At 39.3% G+C, this 22,527-nt stretch overlaps 1 protein-coding gene and 1 non-coding gene across 2 annotated transcripts; both read left to right on the forward strand.

Annotated features, from left to right (window-relative positions):
* The first annotated feature begins 9,654 nt into the window (after positions 1-9,654).
* Positions 9,655-9,757, forward strand: LOC125092504 (U6 spliceosomal RNA). Its single transcript, XR_007124966.1, has one exon. It is a non-coding gene; the product is annotated as a U6 spliceosomal RNA (small nuclear RNA).
* A 3,238-nt stretch (positions 9,758-12,995) lies between these two features.
* LOC125091520 (zinc finger protein 772-like) lies at positions 12,996-14,474 on the forward strand. Its single transcript, XM_047715132.1, has one exon. It carries the CDS (start codon positions 12,996-12,998, stop codon positions 14,472-14,474), a length of 1,479 nt encoding a protein of 492 aa, XP_047571088.1.
* Positions 14,475-22,527: the final 8,053 nt, after the last annotated feature.

Below are 22,527 nucleotides of genomic sequence, written 5' to 3' on the forward strand. Positions count from 1 at the left end.
GCTACTCAATTTAATAGTATATTTAATTAATGCAAAGCTGCAGTGGAATTCTCATGACATTAAATATTATAGTTACATGATATCAATTATATTAATATTGATCAGTGCCTTGACATTGAATATGAATAGGTAAAGTTTTTATGATCAAATATCAAATACTAAGGAGTCTTTGCACTTTATTTCAAATTATTACAAATCCATGACAATATCAATAAATATAGGATAAATCAACATTTTACATAATTTAGTAATCCAAATTCACATTCCTCTTTATAATAAAAACCATAATGATGATGATAATGAATTTTAGTTAATATACTGACTGCATACTTTGTGCCAGGAATTATTCTATACTCTATGCACTTTATGTGAGTCAATTCATTTATGAGAAATAATTCTAGAACTCTCTATCTAATTTACATACAATTAAAAAAACTATAGTGATGCTCTTTTGCGAGAAAGTAAGTCCCTTAACTACTTACGAGCAGATATTTCACAGCTTTGCTGGAATTGAAGACTCATTCGTATCATCTTGAAAACCATAATAAAACATATGTATGTTCATCCTCATTCAGAAAACTGTGTCTTTTAAGAAATATCGAGAGTGATACTTTATTTTTCTTATCATTCAAAGAAAAAGCATCTTTATAAATTACAACAGTGATAGACTCTACATTTAAATACAGTAGCTTATTTGTGCATTTTTATAAACTTAAATGTAAGTAAACACGTATCACTTAGTAAGATGTTAGATCGGGAGGAAAAGGTGTCAACATAGTGTTGATCATAATCTTTTCACCTGTATCAGCTAAATCCTTTCCCTCTCCACTCTGCACCAAATCCCAACAGAAGATTTTATTTCCAACTTTACTGAGATTTTAACTATTTAACTTGTGCTTTCTCACCTCTATTCCACCTCACTCTCCTCTCCTTTCTTTTCTCTTATGTTTCCTTCTTGGGCAAGAAGATGGTACATGTCTATCTATTTCTTGCTAGGACTAACAGCCACCTTGCACTTTGATGCATGAGGCTTTACTCTATCAATGAACCACACTCCCTTCTAAAATTTAAGTTTCTTTCTCTAAAATTTGTTTTGCTTGATTTGGGGTTATGCTTCATTTTTCTCTTTCCTCAAACATTTCTTTTCTCACCCCTGCTACCTTATAAAGATAATATCCTTCCACATTCTTCTAAGTTCTTCCAAGCCACCAATCCACACCACCACAGTTGCAGTCAATTTTTCTGTTGATAATCAAAAGGTTTATCTCTTCATCCTCCTAAAATCCTCTCCAGAACTTAAATGGATGACTAATTTCTCCAACTCTTTATTCCCTTAGCTTTCATGATGTTATAGCTCATGGAGGTTTTCTCCTACTTCTCTGAACAATCTTTGGTTTTCCCATATTTTTAGTTTTCACACCTTTTAAAGTGACATATCCTAAGATTCCATAGCAACCTCTCATTTTTTACCTCACAGATTCCTCGTTGATATGCATATCTATCCCTACAATTTCATCTTTTCCTTAAGGCAGAACTTTCAAACCTCAAACTTTAGCCCTGACTTCTCTCTCAAGTTCCATATCCTTATGTACAAATGATTCTTAGACATCTCCACATGAATATTTCCCAAGCACCTTAACAACATGTCCCAAGTTAAAAGGATTATTTTCCCAGACCTCAAATCTACCAATTACGATAAGAGGAAAACAACAATATCTCACTATTTTCTGTCTTCTTTCTCTTTGTTGATGCCATTAACATTTTTTCAATTACCAAGGCCTAACACTTGAAAAATCATATTTACCTCTTCTTTCTCCCTTAACCACCACTTCTATTCAGTTACCAAATCATTTGATTTTTAGTCTCAATTCAATCAAATACATAGCCCACTTAAAAAATAACTTCTGTGGCTTTCCATTTCCTAAAGTCCATGTGAATTGTTTAGAGCTCATATTCATATTAATGTGAATGTCATCCACATTCTGACTTGTATATCCTTTTATAGAACCATCTCTTGCTATTTCTCTCCAAGCACCCTTCCACCAAATATGCTCTTTTCCCAAACTAGCTAACTTTCCTTGCTTCCATGATACTGTTCATAATACCCCTTTGGCCTAAAATCCCTCTCCTCATGTTCATACACATATTCATCAGTTCATACAGTGAGTACCTATCTACTACATGCAAGATACTGTTCTAGATGTTAGAGACGAGATGGTGAAGAAAACAATGACCCTCCCGATGCTAATGGAGCCTATATTCCAGTGAGAAGATAGAAATTAAGTAAGTGAACATAATAAAATGTCAGGTATGAAAAATGAAACAAAATTAGGGGACAGAGGCTAATCCCTAAATCTAGCACTCAGGGAAGAGTTCCCTGACAGGAGTGATATTTGAACAGTAATCTGAATATGAGAGAGCCAGACACATTATATTAGGGTCTGTGTAATAGTATGGACAAAGGCCCTTGACAAGAGTATGTGTGAAGTGTTAGAGGAATAGTAGGGAAACCAGGGTGGCTGATGTACATTGAGTGAGGGGGTTTCAAAAAAAGAAGGTAAGAAACAAGGTCTGAATAACCAAAAGTCAATTCTCCAAGGCTACAGACTATAATAAAGATACAGAATTTATTCTCGGTGTGATAAAAAGTATTTGGAGGATGGAGAGCAGGGAGTGATATGATTTTATCATTTTTCAGAAAGTTCACTTTGCAAGCGTACAGAGACTGGGGAGGGTGGTAGAAATAGTGAGCAGAGAACAGGAGTTAGAAGACTATGGGACCAGTCCAAGTAAGAGATAATTGTGGCTTAGGCTGGGGGAATTGGCATAAAGGTGGTAAGAAATTAGAAAATTAAAGATGAATATGAAAGACAGAAACAAAGAGATTTGTTGATAATTGCACATGAGAAATGAAAGAATGAGAAGAATCTTGGATGACACCTGAATTTGGGCCCTGAGCACTGTGGTGGATTATGACATGTGCCATCTTCTGAGATAAGAAACACTGAACAAGGAGCAGATTTGAATAGGGAATCAAAAGGTCAACTTTGGACTTGCTAACTTTGAAAATGGGCATTAGACTGCAAAGTAGAAATGTCTAGTCAATCCTTTAATTATGAGTCTGGAGTTCAAGGGACAGCTCAAGGATGGAGAGTTCCATTTGAATCACCAGATTTTTTGTGTGTGTCCTTTGGGGTCATTGAACTGGATGAGATCACTCCCTTCAGTGATTCTCAACCCTGGCACACTTTCGATTCACTGGGGAAGCTTTAAATTAAAATACTGATTCTGTTCCCATCCTCAGAATGACTAAATCCAAAATCTCTGCAGGGAACCCAGGGTATCTGAATTTTTAAAACTCCTCTAATGTGCGACTAGGTTGAAGAATTCCTGACCTGTGGAAATGATGGGGGTAGATGTCTGAGTACTTAACTCTGGGGCACACCAACATTTAGAGACATGTAAAAGCAGGTTACAAAAAGGAGGCCAGAACCAAGCTTGGCCACCAAGGCTCAGAGGAAATCAAGAGGACAGTGCAGTATCCCATAAGCCAAAAGAGCATTTCAAGAAGGACAAATGAATTCAGTCAAATGTACATTAAGAGTTTAGTTAAGGTGAGGAACTAAGATTACACCACTGGATTTGATCATGTGAAGGTAGCTGTAACAAGTGGTTTAGAGAGTAGACAGGGACAAAAGACTACTGCCATGAATTAAAAAGAGTGGAAGATTGTGAAGTAAAGAAAAGAAGCAACAGGAACTCTTGCCATATACATCTGTCAGTGCTTTGCCCATTTCCAAGGCCTAGTTAAAAGGCGCTGAAGCCTCTGTTAATCTCACCAGCTAGAGACAATTTCTCCTTTGGGCAATTTCTACTTTCCCCTTTTTTTTGAGATTTCAAATTGAACTCTAGTTATTTATGCTCTTAGTGGAGAAGGATCACATTTGGTTAATTTTTCTATGCCCCAAAGTGAAGAAGTAGATTCTTAGTAACTGTTGGCACAAGGTTTAGGAAAGAAAAAGCTTTGAAATGGGGCACCTGGGTGTCAGTCAGTTAAGCATCTGCCTTCAGCACAAGTCATGATTCCATGGTCCAGGGCCCTGTGTGGAGCCTAGAGTCCTAGGGGGAGAGCGGGGATGTAGTGAGAGGCTTGTGGCTCCCTGCTTAACAGAAAGTCTGCTTCTCCCTTCCTCTCCCTCTGCAGCACCCACCCCCATGCACATACTTACTCTCTCAAAAAAAAAAAAAAAAAAGTAAAGAAAAGAAAGGAAAAAGAAAAAGCTTTGAAATATGCTGGAAAAGCAATGAGGGTTACTGCAGTACTAAGTGAGCAGGACTCTCATCTCACACACCAGAAAGGGAACATGTTGAAATTTCTCAGCTGTTTCAAGTAATTGTGAAGTATTGAGAGATTTTTTTTTAAAAAAAGGCAAAAATAATCAAAGAGCTGAAAAAAAGTTTCTTTAATTATCTCTAATGCTATCTTCGTTCCTGAGCACTGTGAGGCACTAAATGGCAGTTATGTGACAAGCTACTGACATGCATAGATGACAACAAACCATTCATCCTCCTCATAAATCACAGGGGACCACCAGGCCTCACCTGGAGCCCCAGCTTTGCCTCTACCAAGGGGATCAGCCGGAAAAGCCTGAAGTTGTTGTTAAGGAGCTGCCGTGGTCATGGTATAGGATTAGTACCTCCTCCTCCATTTGTACACAGTAGGCTCGTGGGGTGAGGGCACAGTAGGGACCCAATGCCACTCACATAAACACGGGGTGGGGGGACATGCACGTAGGACCTGTGCACTCTACTCCACATTAGCTAAATGTGAATACAGAGAAACACATCACCGACTGCTGGCCCCAGAAATCCACCCTGTGCACCCTTGCCCAGCAGTCAGTATATATACATATACTTCTTTTGTTTCCATACTTTTGGAGGACAGAAGAGAAAGATGTATCACTTGGGGGCCTGGGTGGCTCAGTTGGTTAAGTGTATGCCTTCAGCTCAGGTCATGATCTTGGGGTCCTGGGATCGACCCCCACGTGAGTCAGACTCCCTGCTCAGCAGGGAGCCTGCTTCTCCCTCTCTCTCTGGACTCCCTCTGCTTGTACTCTCTTGTGTTTTCTCTCTCTCTCTCTCTCTAATAAATAAATAAAATCTTTAAAAAATTTTTAGAAAATAAAAATAAAAGTGATAAATTTTGAGATAACAATAAAATAATAAGATTTTAAAGTGGGATTTTAAGTCAATGTAAAAATCAAGGTGTTTTCATTTCTGACTTCGTCAATTAAACATGGGTGTTAAGAAACAAAATTAACCTAGTACATATTATAAAGACAGACCACCTTCAGAACTCATGTTCAGGCATGCATATACACATAAACACAGACTCCCATTTTACATCTCATTAGTAGGATGGTATAGAGGCAGTAACTATTTCTCCTTTGACATTATACTCTTAGTTTCTAGCCCACTATCTTCTTGCTTTATGTTCAGTGTCTTCCATCTTGTTGATGCTAAATGAATGAAGCTCCCAAGATACTGGCAGGCAAGCTCTTCTGTGTGGTGCAACTATGTATGGTCTGCACAGCTATTTGTCCTTTGCCTGCTCTGACTCCTTTGCAAAGAGGAACTGCAGTCTTTACATTTCCCTACATCAATGGGAGCACTGTCCTTCCCAGTATGTAAAGCATAGGCTTTATGCATTCAACTTTATGCAATGATGCATTTCCAGTATCTGAGGACTTTGCTAAATTGTCCATAAATATCAGGCAAATTGGGCTTTAATCATCTACCATATTACCTCAGAGTTTGTTTTATAGGTGTGAAGATTTAGTGGCACTGGGTCATACATCTAGTAAGTGAATGTCTTCACTGTTTTCTGCTCAAACAGAACAAACTAAATCAAATTGTTTTCTCCCTAAGAGCTCTAAGATTTTGGAAAGAATACAACTGATGTCCCCTGAAATCTATATTCTTGGTTGAAAAATCAAAAGAATACTGTTTCCATGCCTTACATGGTTGCTCTGGGTTACTTCCCTTAAGATATAACCAGGATGAGTTTAGAAAAGTAGTTTCTGATCAATATAGTAGAACTCTCCCCTTCTGTGAACTAGACACTATTTCTTTTAATGCAGCTTAAGATGGCAACAGATGGGATATGGCATTAAACACTGCCAGATGTTTCATGGTGTATATTCTGAGAGTCATCACTGCAACTCATGTAATTCTAAATGGAAGTGTAGGTCACAGTTGCTATGTATCCTAACAGCTCTCTATTTTCATCCCAAATCATTGTCAATCATGGCACTTAACTGCCTGGTCTATATTGTAGGTCTGAGAAAATTACCTTTACTTTCTCTCATATTAAATAGTGATCATTTCTTTTTTTTTAAGATTTTATTTATTTATTTGACAGACAGAGATCACAAGTAGGCAGAGAGGCAGGCAGAGACTGAGAGGGGAAAGCAGGCTCCCTGCTGAGCAGAGAGCCCAATGTGGGGCTCCAGATCATGACCTGAGCTGAAGGCAGAGGCTTTAACCCACTGAGCCACCCAGGCGCCCCAAATAGTGATCATTTCTTACCTTATAACTTCTAAAATTATCTATTTTCCCTTGTACACAGGACCTTAGCTAGTACTATTTTTATATGAGCCAATGCCTTTTTCTAAATATGTTAACTAAAAGATGTTCTCTTTTAATTTTTTTCATTTAAACTCAAATTCAATTAATTAGCATACGCTATATTATTAGTTTCAGAGGTAGGGCTCAGTAACTTATCAGTCTTATATAATACCCAGTGCTCATTATATCACAAGCCTTCCTTAATATCCATTGCCTAGTAACCCCATCCCCCAACCCCTCTCCCCTCCAGCAAACCTCAGTTTGCTTCCTATGATTAAGAGTCTCTGATGGATTGTCTCCCTCTTTGCTTTCATCTTGTTTTAATTTTCCCTGTCTTTCCCTATGATCCTCTGTTTTGTTTCTTAAATTCCACACATGAGTGAGATTATATGATAATTGTCTTTCTCTGATTGACTTACTTCTTTTAGCATTAATACCCTCTAGTTCTATCCACGTTATTGCAAATGACAAGATATCATTTTTGATAGCTGAGTAGTATTCCATTGTATGTATATATATATATATATATATATATATATATATATACCACATCTTCTTCTTAATGGGTGATGGCTATTAAGGAGGGCACTAGTTATGATAAACACTGGGTGTTATGTATAAGCGATGAATCACTAAATTTTATATCTAAAAAAATAATAAAAGATGTCTTCTTAGGACAAATGCTTTTGAGATAAATAGCCATATTCATTCTTTTAAACAACAATCTCTTTATCTCTATCCAATATGAAAACATACATGGGGAAAAATACTTAATTTACTTAGTTGTAAATTACCTTAATATCCAATTTGTTGGAAAAGCAAAAAGCCACCTTAAAATTACATGTTAGCTGTATAAACTATAAATCTGATAGTTTCATAATGATGTCTGAAAACTTTTCAGAGAGACTTTTATCAAGTTATTTATCATAAATTACTAAAAATGCTGGCAAAATGTATGCTTTATCTCCTAACTCCTTTCTACCCCTCTGCTATAAAGCAGGATGGTGATTGTCTTATTACAGTCAAAAGAATGCAGAGTACAAACATTATATGATTCTAATAACAACATAAAATAGTCTGAGTAACATTTTTGGATAATATTATTTTCAAATCTTTATGTAATTGTACTCAGTACAAAATAGGAGATTCATTTTTCCTACAAGGTCAATTAAATATGCAATTAAAAGTTATTCCCGCATGTCTTCCTCCCATGGCTGTCAGTGCAAATTCTCCAGGGTACCGATTTGTACATTGTACAGAATCATTCATGTGAACTGTATTCCAAATGGCTTTAAAATATTAAAAGTTCCACTTTACAATTTCTTTTGCTCAGTGATCAGTGTGGTGAATCTCCTTTATCTTGATAAAGGTCATAATGTTTTTTTATTCTTCAAAGTGCCTGATTTTGTGGGTTGTAGCAGGAAGAAAGAGTGAAGAGGAGAGAGCAGGTCATGAGAAAGAGAGCACAATCAACATCAAGAAAGAGATGATATTTAAGTAGAATTAAACAAAATTCCCCTCATTCTGGGTATTTCTTTCTACCCTTTGTAGATGGCCATTGTTCATGATGCAACAAAAATGTAAAGAAGGGAACCTAAAAATAATCAAATGTTGTCTTTATAATTTCAAACATCTGTTCAGAGGAATAGGAATGATTTTTATTCAGAGTCAATATATTTAGGAGAAGTTTTGATCAGTAGAAAAAATTTTAAGTTTCCCTACTACCTTTCCATCTCCCCAAAGAGGGTAATCCTTTTGCACTGTTGGTGGGAATGCAAACCAGTGTAGCCACTCTGGAAAACAGTATGTGGAGATTCCTCAAAAAGTTAAAAAGAGAGCTACCGTACAACCCAGCAATTGCACTACTAGGTATTTATCCAAAGGATACAAACATAGTGATTCAAAGGGGCACATACACCCCAATGTTTATAACAGCAATGTCCACAATAGCCAAAATATGGAAAGAGCCCAAGTGTTCATCAATTGATGAATGGATAAAGAAAATGTGAGAATATACATATATATACATGTATGTATGTATATATATATATATATATATATGCAATAGAATATTACTCAGTCATCAAAACGAATGAAATCTAGTCATTTGCAATGACACAGATGGAACTAAAGTGCATTATACTAATCAAAATCAGTCAGGCTGAGAAAGACGAATACCATGATTTCACTCATATATGGAATTTAAGAGCCAAAACAGATGAACATAGGGAAAGGGAAGAATAAAATAAGATAAAAACAGAGAGGGAGGCAAACCATGAAGGATCTTAACTATAGGGAACAAACTGAAGATTGCTGGAGGGGAGGTGGATGTGGGGGTGGGGTAAATGGGTGATGGGTATTAAGGAGGGCACTTGTGATGACCACTGGGTGTTACATGTAACCGATAACTCACAAAATTCTACCCCTGAAACTAATACTACACTATATGTTTACTACCTTGAATTTAAATAAAATCATGAAAAGAGAATGAAGATGTGAATAAACAACATCAGCAATGAAAAATGGGTAACTAATTATTAAGAAACCTAGCACTGAAGATTAAAAACCATACATATGACCCAACAATCCCTCTTCTGGTTATATATCCAAAAGAAACTAAATCAGCAGTTTGAAGAGATTTTTGCACTCCCATGTTCATTGCAACACTATTCACAATAGCCAAGATATGGAAACAACCCAAATGTTCATCAATGGATGGTTAAAGAAAATGTGGAATGTGTATATATGATGGAATATTATTCAGCCATAAAAAAGAAGGAAATTCTACCAGTTGTGACAATATGAATGAACCTGTAGTACTTATGCTAAATGAAATAAAGTAGACACGAGAAGACAAACACTGTATGTACTCACTCATATAAGGAATCTAAACAAAACAAAACAAAAGTCAAACTCATAGAAAGAGTAGAATGGTGGTCACCAGAGTCTAGGTAGTGGAGAAAAATGAGAAATGCTGGTTAAAGAAAGGGTCAAACTTTAAGTGATAAGGTAAATAAGTTCTCATGCTTACTTCAGCAGTACATACACTAAAATTGGAATGCTATAGAGGAGATTAGCACTGCCCCTCTGCAAGAATGACATGCAAATTCATGAAGCATTCTATATTTTTCCACTTTCTTACACCACACACAAAAACACATTCGAAATGGATGAAAGACCTACATGCGAGACAGGAAACCATCAAAATCCTAAAGGAGAACACAGGCAGCAACCTTTCTGACCTCAACAGTAGTAACTTCTTACTAGACACATTTCTGGAGGCCAGGGAAACAAAAGCAAAAATGAACTATTGGGACTTCATCAAGATAAGAAGCTTCTGCACATTGAAGGAAACACTCAACAAAACTAAGAGGCAACCTACGGAATGGGAGAAGATATTTGCAAATGACATATCTGAAAAGAGGTTAGTATCTAAAATCTATAAAGAACTTATCAAACTCAACACCCAAAAAATTAATAATCCAGTTAAGAAACAGGCAGAAGACATTAATAGAAATTTTTCCAAAGAAGACATCCAGATGGCTAATGGACACAAATGGATACTCAACATCACTCATCATCAGGAGAATGCAAATCAAAACTACAATGAGATATCAACTCTCACCTGTGAGAATGGTGAAAATTAACAACACAGGAAACAACAGATTTTGGTAAGGATGCAAAAAAAGGGGAACCCTCTTACACTGTTGGTGGGAATGCAACCTGGTGCATCCACTCTGGAAAACAGTATGGAGGTTTCTCAAAAAGTTAAAAATAGAGCTACCCTATGACCCAGCAATTGCACTACTGGGTATTTACCCAAAGGATACAAAAATATTGATTCAAAGGGACACATGTACCCTGATGTTTATTACAGCATTATCCACAATAGGAATATTATGGAAAGAACCCCAAGGTCCATTGACTGATGAATGGATGAAGAAGAGGTGAATATGAATATATATATATATATATATATATATATATAAAGACATCCAGATATATACACACACATAATACTCATCCATCAGAAAGAATGAAATCTTGCCATTTGTAACGATGTGGATGAGGTTAGAGTGTATTATGCTAAGAGAAGTCAGTCAGTCAGAAACACAAATACCATATGATCTCACTTATATGTGAAATTTAAGAAATGAAACAGATGAAAATGGTGGAGGGGGGAGGCAAACCATATAAGGGGCTCTTAGAACAAACCGAGGGTTGCTGGAGGGGAGGTGGGCAGGGGGATGGGTTGAATAGGTGATGGGTATTAAGGAGGACACTTAACTGTGAAGAACACTGGGTGTCATTCATAAGTGATGAATCACTAATTCTACTCCTGAAACTATTACTACACTGTATGTTAATCAAGTGGAATTTAAATAAAAACTTGAAACAAAACAAAAAATATAGGATGAATAAGTTACTGGGACCTAATGTACAACACAGTAACTATACTTAATCATAGTGTATAGTAGACTTGAAATTTGCTGAGAACAGATCCTAAGCACTCTCACAATGCACATGCAGAAAAAGGTAACTATATAAGGTGACAGATATGTTAATTAACTTGATTGTGGTAATCATTTCATAATATATACATATATCAAATCATCACATTGTATACTTTAAGTATATACAATTTTATTCATCATAATACCTCAATAAACCTGGACAAATATTAAATAAAGGTAAAAATAGGGGCACCCACATGGCACAGTCATTGAGCATCTGCCTTCAGCTCAGGTGATGATCCTGGGGGCCTGGGATTGAGCCCTGCATGGGGCTCCCTGCTCAGCAGGAAGACTGTTTCTCCCTCTCCCCCCGCCACTTCTGTTCCCTCTCTCTCTGTGTCTCTCTCTGTCAAGTAAATAAATAAAATCTTTTTAAAAAATAAAGGTAAAAATAATAAAATACAGTGATCGATGTAATAGAAAAATATGAAAACCTAGATAATATAAAAATATTCTAGGGAAATATAAACTAGCAAGTGGCCCATCATGAAGAAAACCATAAAATTAAAGAAAGAGTAGTTAAATTTTTAGAACCACAAAGATATCAGACTACTAAGCTTTTTTAAAAAAACTAATTTCAACTGTGGGGAAAAAAACCTGCTTCAATATATAGAACAGAAAATAGACAATTTCTCATTTTCTGAGCTTAGTAATGTCTGTGATCCCCAAGAAAGAAAAGCACAAGAAAACAAAAACATAGATTAATCACACTTAAAACACAGAACCGAAATTCAAACATAGTATCAGCAAATCACAGTCAATATTTCATTTTAATGACCTCATCACCAATGGTTTAATCTCAAAATTCAAGGACAGCAAAATTTAAGAAAATTCACCAACAAAGTTAATTCATGAAAATAATGTATCTAAATGAGGAAAAACATAACTAAATATAGGTCAATATACCATTGAATGATATCCAGCAATCATTCATGATTAAAAAAAAACTTGGCAAACAACTTTCATAAATATATCCACCAAATATGTACAGCAAATATTTATACAGCATAGGATGCAAAGTCTAGGATAATTTACATTAAATTCAGAAATTTAAAAAGTCATCTCTTATCAACACTACTAATCAACCTTATCCTAAAAGTTCTGGCCACTACAAAAGATGAGAGAAAAAAATAAGTGGAGAATGAATGCAGAAGTTGGAAAATATGAAATAAAATATTTTCAGTGGTCATGATCATCTATATAATCAATCCAAGATAAGCAGCCGACAAACAGATCTAAAGAGGGAATTCAACAGTGGCTAAATACAAGATCAACACAGAAAACAAAACAAAAAAACCTAATAGCTACCCTGTATAGCAACAATGAATCATTAAAAAAAATTATTCAGGACTATGAAATTTGGAGTGGACACATTTGGATAGATTTGAATGAAACCAACAACCATGAACTTTAAAATTACCTTAAGTCACACTTGCCAAATGAAATCTCCATTCCTCTCTCCAATCTAAGGAAGTCAGCCCTTCCTCTGTTTAAATATATGTATGTATATCTTTAAGGCGACTTCCGGTTGGGACTTCCTGCCTCGGTCCATTGGACCATGCTCCGTCATATCTGGTTCTGGTTCATCTGAGAAAGGCAACCGGAAGCACTAGGCAGAGACCATTGCTCCGACGGTTTTTTCTCCAACCGAGCGGACGCCATTTTCAAGGTTGGGGCGTACTCTCTCTTTGTAGGAGCTGTTACCTCAGCTTTTTTTTTTTTCCTTAGCTTTATTTTTGTGTGGTGTCCCTTTGTGTGGAGATTTGGTGTCTGACCGTGGCGTGGACAATCTTTTGCCTCATTTTTCCTCACACCCTCTGAGGCGTGCCCTCTCAGGGCCTTGATACTGTAGCAATGGCGGAGGCTGGCGGACAGATGGATCCCAACCGCAACATTGTAACCTTTGAGGATGTGTGCATATACTTCTCCCCAGAGGAGTGGGAGCTACTTGATGAAGCTCAGAAACGCCTATACTGTAAGGTGATACTGGAAAACTTTCTACTGGTGACCTCACTGGGACTTCCAATTTCCAGATATCATTTAATTCCCCAACCACTACCAGTGAGAGAGCACGCGGTTCCTGCAAATGTAGCCATAGCTCCAGCAGGGGCAGGGAGATTCAGGGGGAGCCACAGCCCTTGTCATAAAGTAGAAAATGAAGACGCATCTTCTGAGCTGGGTGTTTCTGTAAGAGAGTCACAGGGGAAAATTCTCAGCGTGGGTCCTTCCATCCAAAAGAGCCACCCATGTAACATGTGTGACCCAATCTTAAAAGACATTTTGCATCTGTCTGAGCAGCAGGTAACATCCCTTGGGCCTCACGCACATCCATGTGGGTCATGTGGAAGAACCTTCTGGGTCACTGTCAACACTGACCAGATCCCAAAGCAGAAGAGTGAAGAAGTCCCTAGGAGGAAAAAAGACCAAGATTCCTTTGTGAAGAGTTCCGGAAGCTACAAGTCAGAGAATGCCTTCACTTGCAAAGAGGATGAGAAGGACTTCGTGGCCAGCTCAAGACTTGTCCAGCACCATGCCACCACAGATGAGGAGAAGCCATGCAGCAGCATCCAGTGTGAGGAAGCCCTTCACACTGGACAAAAAGATTACAAGTGCAGTGAATGTGGGAAAGCTTTTAGCACCAGAGGCAAATGTGTTAGGCACCAGAAAATGCACTCTGGAGAAAAGCCTTATGAGTGCAACGACTGTGGGAAATCTTTTGCCTGCAACTCCAACCTCCAAGTACACCAGAGAGCTCACATGGGATCAAGGTCTAATGAGTGTGCTGAGTGTGGGAAATCTTTTGTCAGAAAATCTCATCTTATTCAGCACCAGAGAACACACGGTGGAGCAAAACCTTATGAGTGCAGTGAATGTGGGAAAGCCTTTGGCCGCAAAGACACACTTACTCAGCACCAAAAAATTCACAGTGGAGAAAGGCCTTTTATGTGCAGCCGATGTGGGAAAGCCTTTCTCCGCAAAGATGCACTTGCTGAGCACCAGAAAAGCCACACTGGAGAGAGGTCTTACGAGTGTGATAGATGTGGGAAATTCTTTAGCCACAGTTCCTACGTTAAAGTACATAAGAGAATTCACAGTGGAGCAAAACCTTATGTGTGTGGTGACTGTGGGAAAGCCTATGTCAGTCACTCCCAGCTTCTTCAACACATGAAAGTTCACACCACAAGGCCTATGGATGAAGTGAATGTGGGCAACTCTCTGGTGACAAATCCAACCTCATCATGCACCGGAGACATAACATCAGAGCAAAGCCGTATGTGTTCTGCAAACATCGGATGGCCTACAGAAGGCCCTCCCACCGGGCTTGGCACATAAAAGTTCATATGAAAGAAAGGCTTCCTATGTATGTGAGTTTTGGTGATCCTTTAGCTACATCTTTTAAGTTCATTTAGCACCAGGAACTTCACACCAAAGGGAGGCCTTAAGAGAGCAGGGAATGCACTTTCTCCTTGCTCAACATAATATGACTCATAAAAGAGAAAAGCTCTGAAAGTAGCCTTTCAGATGGGGTCAATATCATGAAGTTGAACTTCGTACATCCAGGCATCCCTGCTGGGGAGGCAACTACAAGTGCCAGGTATGTGGGAAGGCTTCGGGACCCCCTTTTACATTTTCTGAACTCCCCAGGACCTTCACCTGGCCTGAGCTATTCCATTGTCTGTGTCTGTTGCAGAGACCACTGCACCTCTGTCAGTGGTCAGGGCTCCACACCATGTGGCTGTCACCCCAGTGTACTCAGGCAAGGCACACTTCCACCCTCTCTCCTATATCCTGGAGGGAATCGTGAGGGATATGAACCCATTAGGGATCCTCACTTCCTACCCACAGATGGTTTCGGTGTGGACATGACCCAGCACCTGCCAGAAAGATCTGAGCTGGAATCTGCTGCAGTTTTCCAGAGGTTTTTGTTTTCCATGGACAGTACTGACTCTACATGAGATAGCTAAGATGGATTTCTCCAGCCTCCAAATCACCCAGCCTTGGAACTGCCTGTCCCACCCTGATCTGCTTTGTGCCCTGAAAAAGGCCTTATTTTAAAGCCCTTGTTCTGTTCACTGTGTGGGTTGGTTGAGAAAAGAAATGGGCTTTTGAGAAACAGGTCATGACTCAATGAGCTCATTTCTTCCCTTCACACCTGTATACAAGGGTGTTGAGTGTCTTCCACAGTCAGGAACAAAAACTAGGACTGTGGGCTAAATAGAGTGTGCTGTCCAATTCGGTAGGCACCAGCCACAAATGACTAGTGAGCCCCTGAAATGTGGCTGGTGTGAGCTGAGATATGTTGTATGTATAAAATGCACACTAGATTTCTAAAACATAGTATGAGAAAGAGAGAGAGAGAGTGAGATAGAATGTAGAACATCTCCTTATAATCTTTATTTGACTACATATTAAAATGATAATATTTGGGGTATATTGGGCTAAATATGTTATTAAAATTTTTCAATAGAGAGAGAGAGATGAGCTTTGCCAACATGAAGAGAAGAGCACTTTCTGTGGCAGCCCCAAATTTTATGTGCACCACAGAAAATGGCAGGATGGCAAAGAACAGCTCTCCTCTAATTTGGCTAATTGGCAATGCAACTCCAACCTCCTTTCCTAAACCTTCTTAGGAAAAATGATTCAGCCTTGTGGGACGGATATTATGACCTAGATGTCAGGATCTCCTATGAGCCCTAAGCTCGCCTTGATAAAGGGGTGAGTGGTATGACAACCTCCGTGTGTTCTGGGAAGAGCAGGACTTAAGTCCATTTTTCCTAGGAGATGTCTCACATTCCCAAACACTGTACAGCTGTAGCTATCTGCTGAGACGTACCCAGAAGTTATCAGCCTCTGTGAAGTCCAAAATTTGGGAGGCAGATAAGACATTCAGAGGCTAAGTAGGAAACACAATTGATATATATCTTGTTCTGATGCATAGAATGTTGTCATTTTTCCTGCAACTCGAATTTATTAAGGGTAAAGATACTAGTTTTGTTTTTCTACTTTACAAAATTTTAAGCATTAGCACTTAGTAAGGCTGACTCTGGTAAAGATTGTTTTATTTAGATATTCTAATGTTGACTTGATTATAACTTATTTAGAGAACTCTTTCAAAACTTAATAGTTAAAATATACCTTTAAGATTAAAAAAAACATAATATAGAAATACTGAGTACAGAAACCTTGATTAATTAGGGAGTGGTGGAGATTGTGGCAAACTAAAGGTTATGTGTCTGCTCTGAAGGGCAGACGTAAATTTCATGTGACTGTGGCTCTGGGTTAAAGGTGTACAGAAATTCTTAGAACCTACAGACCTCTTTATCTCCTGTGGCAGAGGTCAATATCAGAGCAAACCATCAAAAGGTTTTCTGGATTCCTATACTGCCCTGGGCTGTTGACCTTAGGCCATCACTGCACAGGCTGGTATCCCAGAGCAGGGAAGAGAGAGACTGCAGTCTCAGATGGGTCTTGTGATCCAGCCAGTGTTTGGGTGAACATGGTATTAATTTTTCTCTAGTTTTTACTGCCACTGAGGCAGGGCTGACCCTAGCAAGATATGAGAAGTACGAAATAGTTGAAAGAATATAGGGTTGGTTGATTTCCCAAAAGAGATGGGAGATCCAGATTTTTATATCGTAGCATTATATCTCTTAATAGCTTTATTGGCATATAAGTGGAATATAATAAGTTGCACATATTTAAGTTGTACTGTTTGATGAATTTTGACATATGTAGACATCTGTGATACTATCACCATAAGTAAAGTAATGAGCATATTATTAGCCCTCAAAGTTTTTTCATGTCGCTTCATAATCTATTCCTCTTGCCCCTCTGTAACCCTCATTCTTATTCAACCATTTATTTGTTTTATTTCACGGTACTTGAATTTGCGCATTCTGGTATTTTACAAAATATATAGTATATAATAATACATAATAAATAATAAAGCGAGTATAGCCGCTTTTTAAACCTTCTTTCAGTAAGCATAATTGCTCAGAGATAAATTATTTCTTTCTGTTGCTGAGTACTATTTCACTGTGTATGGATGTAATATGGATATAATACAGTTATTCACCTATCAATTGTTGGTGGCCATTTGTTTCCAGATTCTAACTATTAAAGCTTATTTGAAGGAAAAAAAAAGAGAAACTTTAATGAATTTACAGAGGCAGTTGCCTTGCAAAAGAAAGGCAACTCTTCAAAAACAAAGCCCTCCACTCACATTGTTTCTCCATTGCCCTTGAGGAGTCAGATTCTAGCATGGTCTAGGGAAGGATTTCAAGATCTGAGGAGGAGATAGCACTTACATCCAATGTCATTGCAAACTGTTGCTAATTTGTGTAAGCAAAAAATCAAGCAGTATTGTGGGAATGGATTTTAAGTTTGCTGGACCAAGGAGAATAGAACACAAGGTTAAACTAGGTAACATTGATCAAAATAGGTAAACTTGGACCACCTGTGTGGCTCAGTTGGTTGAGCATCCGACTCTTGATTTGGCTTGGATCATGATCTCAGGGTCTTGGGGATCCAGCTCCGAACAGCACTGGGCTCCACACTTAGTGGGGAATCTGCTTCTCTCTCTCTCCCTTTAACGCTCTCTCTCTCTCATTCTTCTCTCTAAAATAAATAAATAAATCTTTCAAAAATGATAGGTAAACTTCCCAGAGATTTGGCCTTAATGGACGAAGTGAAGCAGATGCAAACAGATCTAACAGTTTGCTAAAGCCTGACCTGAATGGTGGCCTACATGAAAGAGTTAAAATGCCCCAGAATTTCCCCAGGACAATTTTTCTGTATCTCAGAGGTATGACTTCTGGGCAAATTATATCAGTTTTTGGTTCTCTGGTTTCCATGTAAGTTTAGCCAGTGGGAGGCACTTAAGGGAGACTGGAGGGCAGAAGGTAAGGAGGATTCAGGTTTCTTCTCCTCCCTCTATGCAGCAGCTGGCCTCTCTGGCAATATCTGCATCTCTTATTCTTCCAAACAGTCTGGCCGTGGTTCTCACATTTACCAGGCAATCTTGAGCCCTGGACACCAGCAACACCACCCTAGGTTTGTCACTCTGTCCCAGGGGTGGTAATTGTTTCCTGCTGATACTCATGTGCGCGTTGCTCCACCTCCCCTCATTTTGGGGCTCCCAACACATCGATCAATTGAGTGGCCAATTTCTTGGCTTAAACTCCTTCTATTTTTTTTTAAAGATTTTTATTTATTTGACAGATCACAAGTAGGCAGAGAGGCAGGCAGAGAGAAAGAGGAGGAGGAGGCAGGCTCCCTGCTGAGCAGAGAGCCCGATGTGAGGCTCGATCCCAGGACCCTGGGATCATGACCTGAGCCGAAGGCAGAGGCTTTAACCACCGAGCCACCCAGGCGCCCCAAACTCCTTCTATTTAAATACTTCACTAAGGTATTTTTTTGTTAAGTCCTATTTTTCTCTAGTTACATTCTAAGTAGTGAATGAGTATGCTGAAAGAATAGGAAAAGGGTGTGAGTGAGAAATGTGGGAGCTAAACATTTTTTAGTCAAGGTTTCTGTAGAAAACAGATAGCTTATTCAAAAGGTAGTTGAAGAAACTGTAATGAAAGGGTGATTTATAGAGTTGAGAGGAAGATTAAAGAACTCAATTGAATGGTGATGCAGCCAGAGACTAACAAGAGTATGAAGCTCTTCCCAGCCTTACAAGAGAAGGCAAGAGAGAGAGCAGCATTACTGGAACTGACAAGATCTGTAACTATGGGAAAGGGCTCCCCAACAGGAGTTGTGGCTGTAGGTAGGGGAACATGGCCACTATTAATCTGTAAACTGGCAAGGAAGGATCATCCAGAAATGGGAATAGACACCTGACCTCTCTCACTCCTGACCTCAGATCCTGTTCCAATACCTGTCCTGTCATTGACAAAATGCAATTATAAGCCAAAGCTCAAGGGGGCTCTGGCGATCCAGTCCACAGGGGTCATCCTGTCAGCACACAGAAGAACAGAGGAGAGAGAGAGAGATTGGATGCAGAAAAACAAATAGAGATGGAGTGGGATAATCAACCAATGAATTGAAAGTTGAGGGTACTTGCTAAAACCAATAAATCGAAAAAATAGCCATAATAGTCTGTGTCAAGGGAAAAACACGGTTTCCTCACACACAGCATTTCTGACACTGGATATATGGGTTTCTTTTCCCACACGGACTATCTAACGCCAACCAAATGTGCTGCAAGTCAAATCAATAAGGACTCTAACTGGAGTTAGCAGAGACACCACCTGTTAAGGGCTTAGTCCCATAAGACTGCTCCCTACTTCAGACACTAATTGTGCATAGTAGGTCCACAGGGTACTCACAACGTCTGTCTGACTTGGCTTCAAATCAGAGGTTCCCATGACCCCGTCCTCAGGTTTGATAGTTTGCTATAAGGGCTCACAGAACCCAGGAAAACAGTTCCCAGTTTATCACAAAGGACATTTTAAAGGATGCAAATGAATAGTCAGATGAAGAGAAACACAAGGCAAGGTCTAGAAGAGTCCCAAGCATAGGGGACCCTTTCTGTCATTGTGGAGTTGGGGTGTGGCACCGTCCTAGCATGTAGAAGTGTTCACCAATCTGAATGCACCTCAAGCCCCGTACTTTTGGGATTCTTATGGAAGCCTCACCATGTAGGCATGATCCAATCATTAATTCAATCTCCAACCTCTTTCTCCTTCTGTGGATAGGGAGTAGCACTGAAAGTTCCAAGTTTCTAACCCAGAGCTCGGTCTTTCTGGCTTGCCAACCCCCCTCCTAAATAGCTATCCAGGAGCCCACCAAGAATTGTCTCATTGGAACAAAAGAATACTCCTATCACCCAGGACATTCCAAGGGGTTTGGTCTGTGTCAGGAACTGGAGTTAAAGACCAAGTATTAAAAGAGGCTCCTAGTGCTCTTTCTAGGAAATTTCAAGGGCTGTAGGAGCTCTATGCCCAGAAACAGGGGCAGAGACCAATACATATATTTTATATTAAATCACAGTATATTATATATAAAAATAGTATAGCTAAAAGAGTTGAAAATGATCACTACTGAAAGTGAGATGCAAACATAGTTTTTTTTAAAATAAATCATAATGAAATATTTGAATATTTAAACTGTGTGTGTGTATGTGTATACATATTGTTTTGTGTGCTGGTCTCAGCTAATCAACAACTGATATTGTGGCTGGACAGGTCCTTCTGGTTATTATGATTGCAAGCTGCCCTTCAGCAATAACTATCAGGAAACTCTGAAGAAGGAAAAAAAGGTTTATTACCTACAGATCCTGGAAATTACATGGCACACCCAGGGCCACATAGCAAGGTCACAGGTAGTGAGAGAGCACAGGCCTGGGGTTCTGCATTTTGGGGGGTCAAGGATGGGAGCCTAAGGTTTCACAAGCTCACTTTTAATTGGTGAATTTAAAACATGAGAGTGGGGAGCCCTTGGGTGGCTCAATCAGTTAAGCGTCCAACCCCTCATTTCAGTTAAGGTCATGATCTCAGGGTCATGAGATCAAGCCCCATAGAGGCTCCGAGCTGGGTGTGGAGCCTGTTTAAGATTCTCTCCCTCCCTCTGTCTCTGTCCCCCCACCTCCGGTTGCCACACATCATGCATGTGCTCCCTCTCGTTCTCTTGTCACATACACACACACACACACACACACACACACACACACACACACACACAAGTGGGGAATTTAAAGCAAGTGGCCCAAACCAAGATCTCTAAAACAAAGGAGCTGCATGGGTGGCCTGGCTCCTTATCTGGTCCTATGACTGGCAATGTGTTTATTTAAGATAAGTGTGGTTGAAACTGAGGCCTCTGCAACCAAAGCTTAAGCCAGGCACTTGCATTACAAAAAAGGGAAAACCAACGGTCAGAGCTTATGCTTACAAACATATACACAAACCATACATATATTCTTAGGAGAAAAGTGCTGTATTCCGTTTTGGCTGGGACAGTCCCAGTTTGCCCTGTTGCTGCCGTGTGATCGTTCACTGATGATAACCCCTCTCCACAACAGCCACATCATACTACCAGAACCTGTAAATGCTACCTTAGATAGCGAGGGGAAAAAAGAACTTTGCTTACATAGTTAAGGTAAGGATTTTGAGATGGGGAGCCTATCCTGATTATCAGGGTGAGCCCTCAGTGGGATCACATGTACCTTTATGAGACAGGCACAGAGAAAAATAGGACAAACACAGAGGAGGAGAAGGTGATACGACCATGGAGGCGGAGATGGGAGTGAGGTGGTCACACAACAAGGAATGTTGACAACCACCAGAAGCTGGAAGAGGCAAGGAACAGATTCTCCATTAAAGACGGTGGAGCGGAGGGAGCAGGGCTCTGCTGACACCTTGATTTGAGCACAGTGAAACTGAGGTAGGACTTTTGGCCCTCCAGACTGTGGGAGAACAAATTTCTGGCTTTTTAAGCAAACCAAGTTTATGGTAATTTGTTACAACAGGAAACTAACACACTGTCAAAAGTGCCACATTTTGGAAGGTAAATTCTATGTTCGCTCTATCTCCATCTCAGCTAGTTCACAATTTCTTGGCTGTCCTTTTATCCCATTCTACCCATTTCCCTTCACTCTCAGCTAATGAATCTAGTATCTATTTAAGCACTAAATGGACGTGTTCAGATAACAAATTTCTCAATGTCTGGCCTCCAGTTTACCCATGATTTGCATGAATATTAACCTTCACCTACTTGTTGCTTCTCTCAGAGGGAATGTTAACCTCACATTTGTGCTATTTGGAGGCGAATTTGACATCTTCAGATTACTGAAATGTTCTTTCCTAAGTAACCATGAGGCAGAAAGCCTGGACAGTGGTCACAATCCACTCAAGAAGGCAGGTTGCAGAGGAAGCAATTATCTGTGAGATAGACACAGAAAGCCGCTGACCCACACAGCACCCGTTGTGTGAATCCTGGTAGGTGCAGGCCAGCACTAGGGTGTGTGCTTATGGCCCCTGTGCAGCAAGCCGTCTTCACGACCGGATGCAAGAGCCCTAGATAGACAGCAGTATCATAGAAGACAAAGAAGGAAAAGTGTTTGTTAATAGGTTTGAAATTCAAAGAAGAGAGGTTGAATTTGAATCACTGATAAACATAGATATAGAACATGAGGTGGGAATAGCTGATTTCGAAATTCCTAATGGATATTTGCTCTGAACTTCAGGCACTATAGAACTTTCTTCAGGATGAGTAGGCACCAAACCTTCTAACGCAATATTTTCCCAATGTTTCTGCTTACTTCTTCCTCTTGCCTTATCTCATTTCCTCAACTGCCCAGATTTCTGTGTGGGAATCATAACTTGGTAAAAGCTATAATCTCTTCCTGATAGGAAACATTCAGATTTCACTTTTTTTTAGATTG

The sequence above is a fragment of the Lutra lutra genome, chromosome X (assembly GCF_902655055.1).
Source record: "Lutra lutra chromosome X, mLutLut1.2, whole genome shotgun sequence".
Lineage (NCBI taxonomy): Eukaryota > Metazoa > Chordata > Mammalia > Carnivora > Mustelidae > Lutra > Lutra lutra.

What these genes read in the sequence shown, in the direction of transcription:
- LOC125091520 (XM_047715132.1), top strand. Translation starts at nt 12,996, where the DNA reads ATGGCGGAGGCTGGCGGACAGATGGATCCCAACCGCAACATTGTAACC.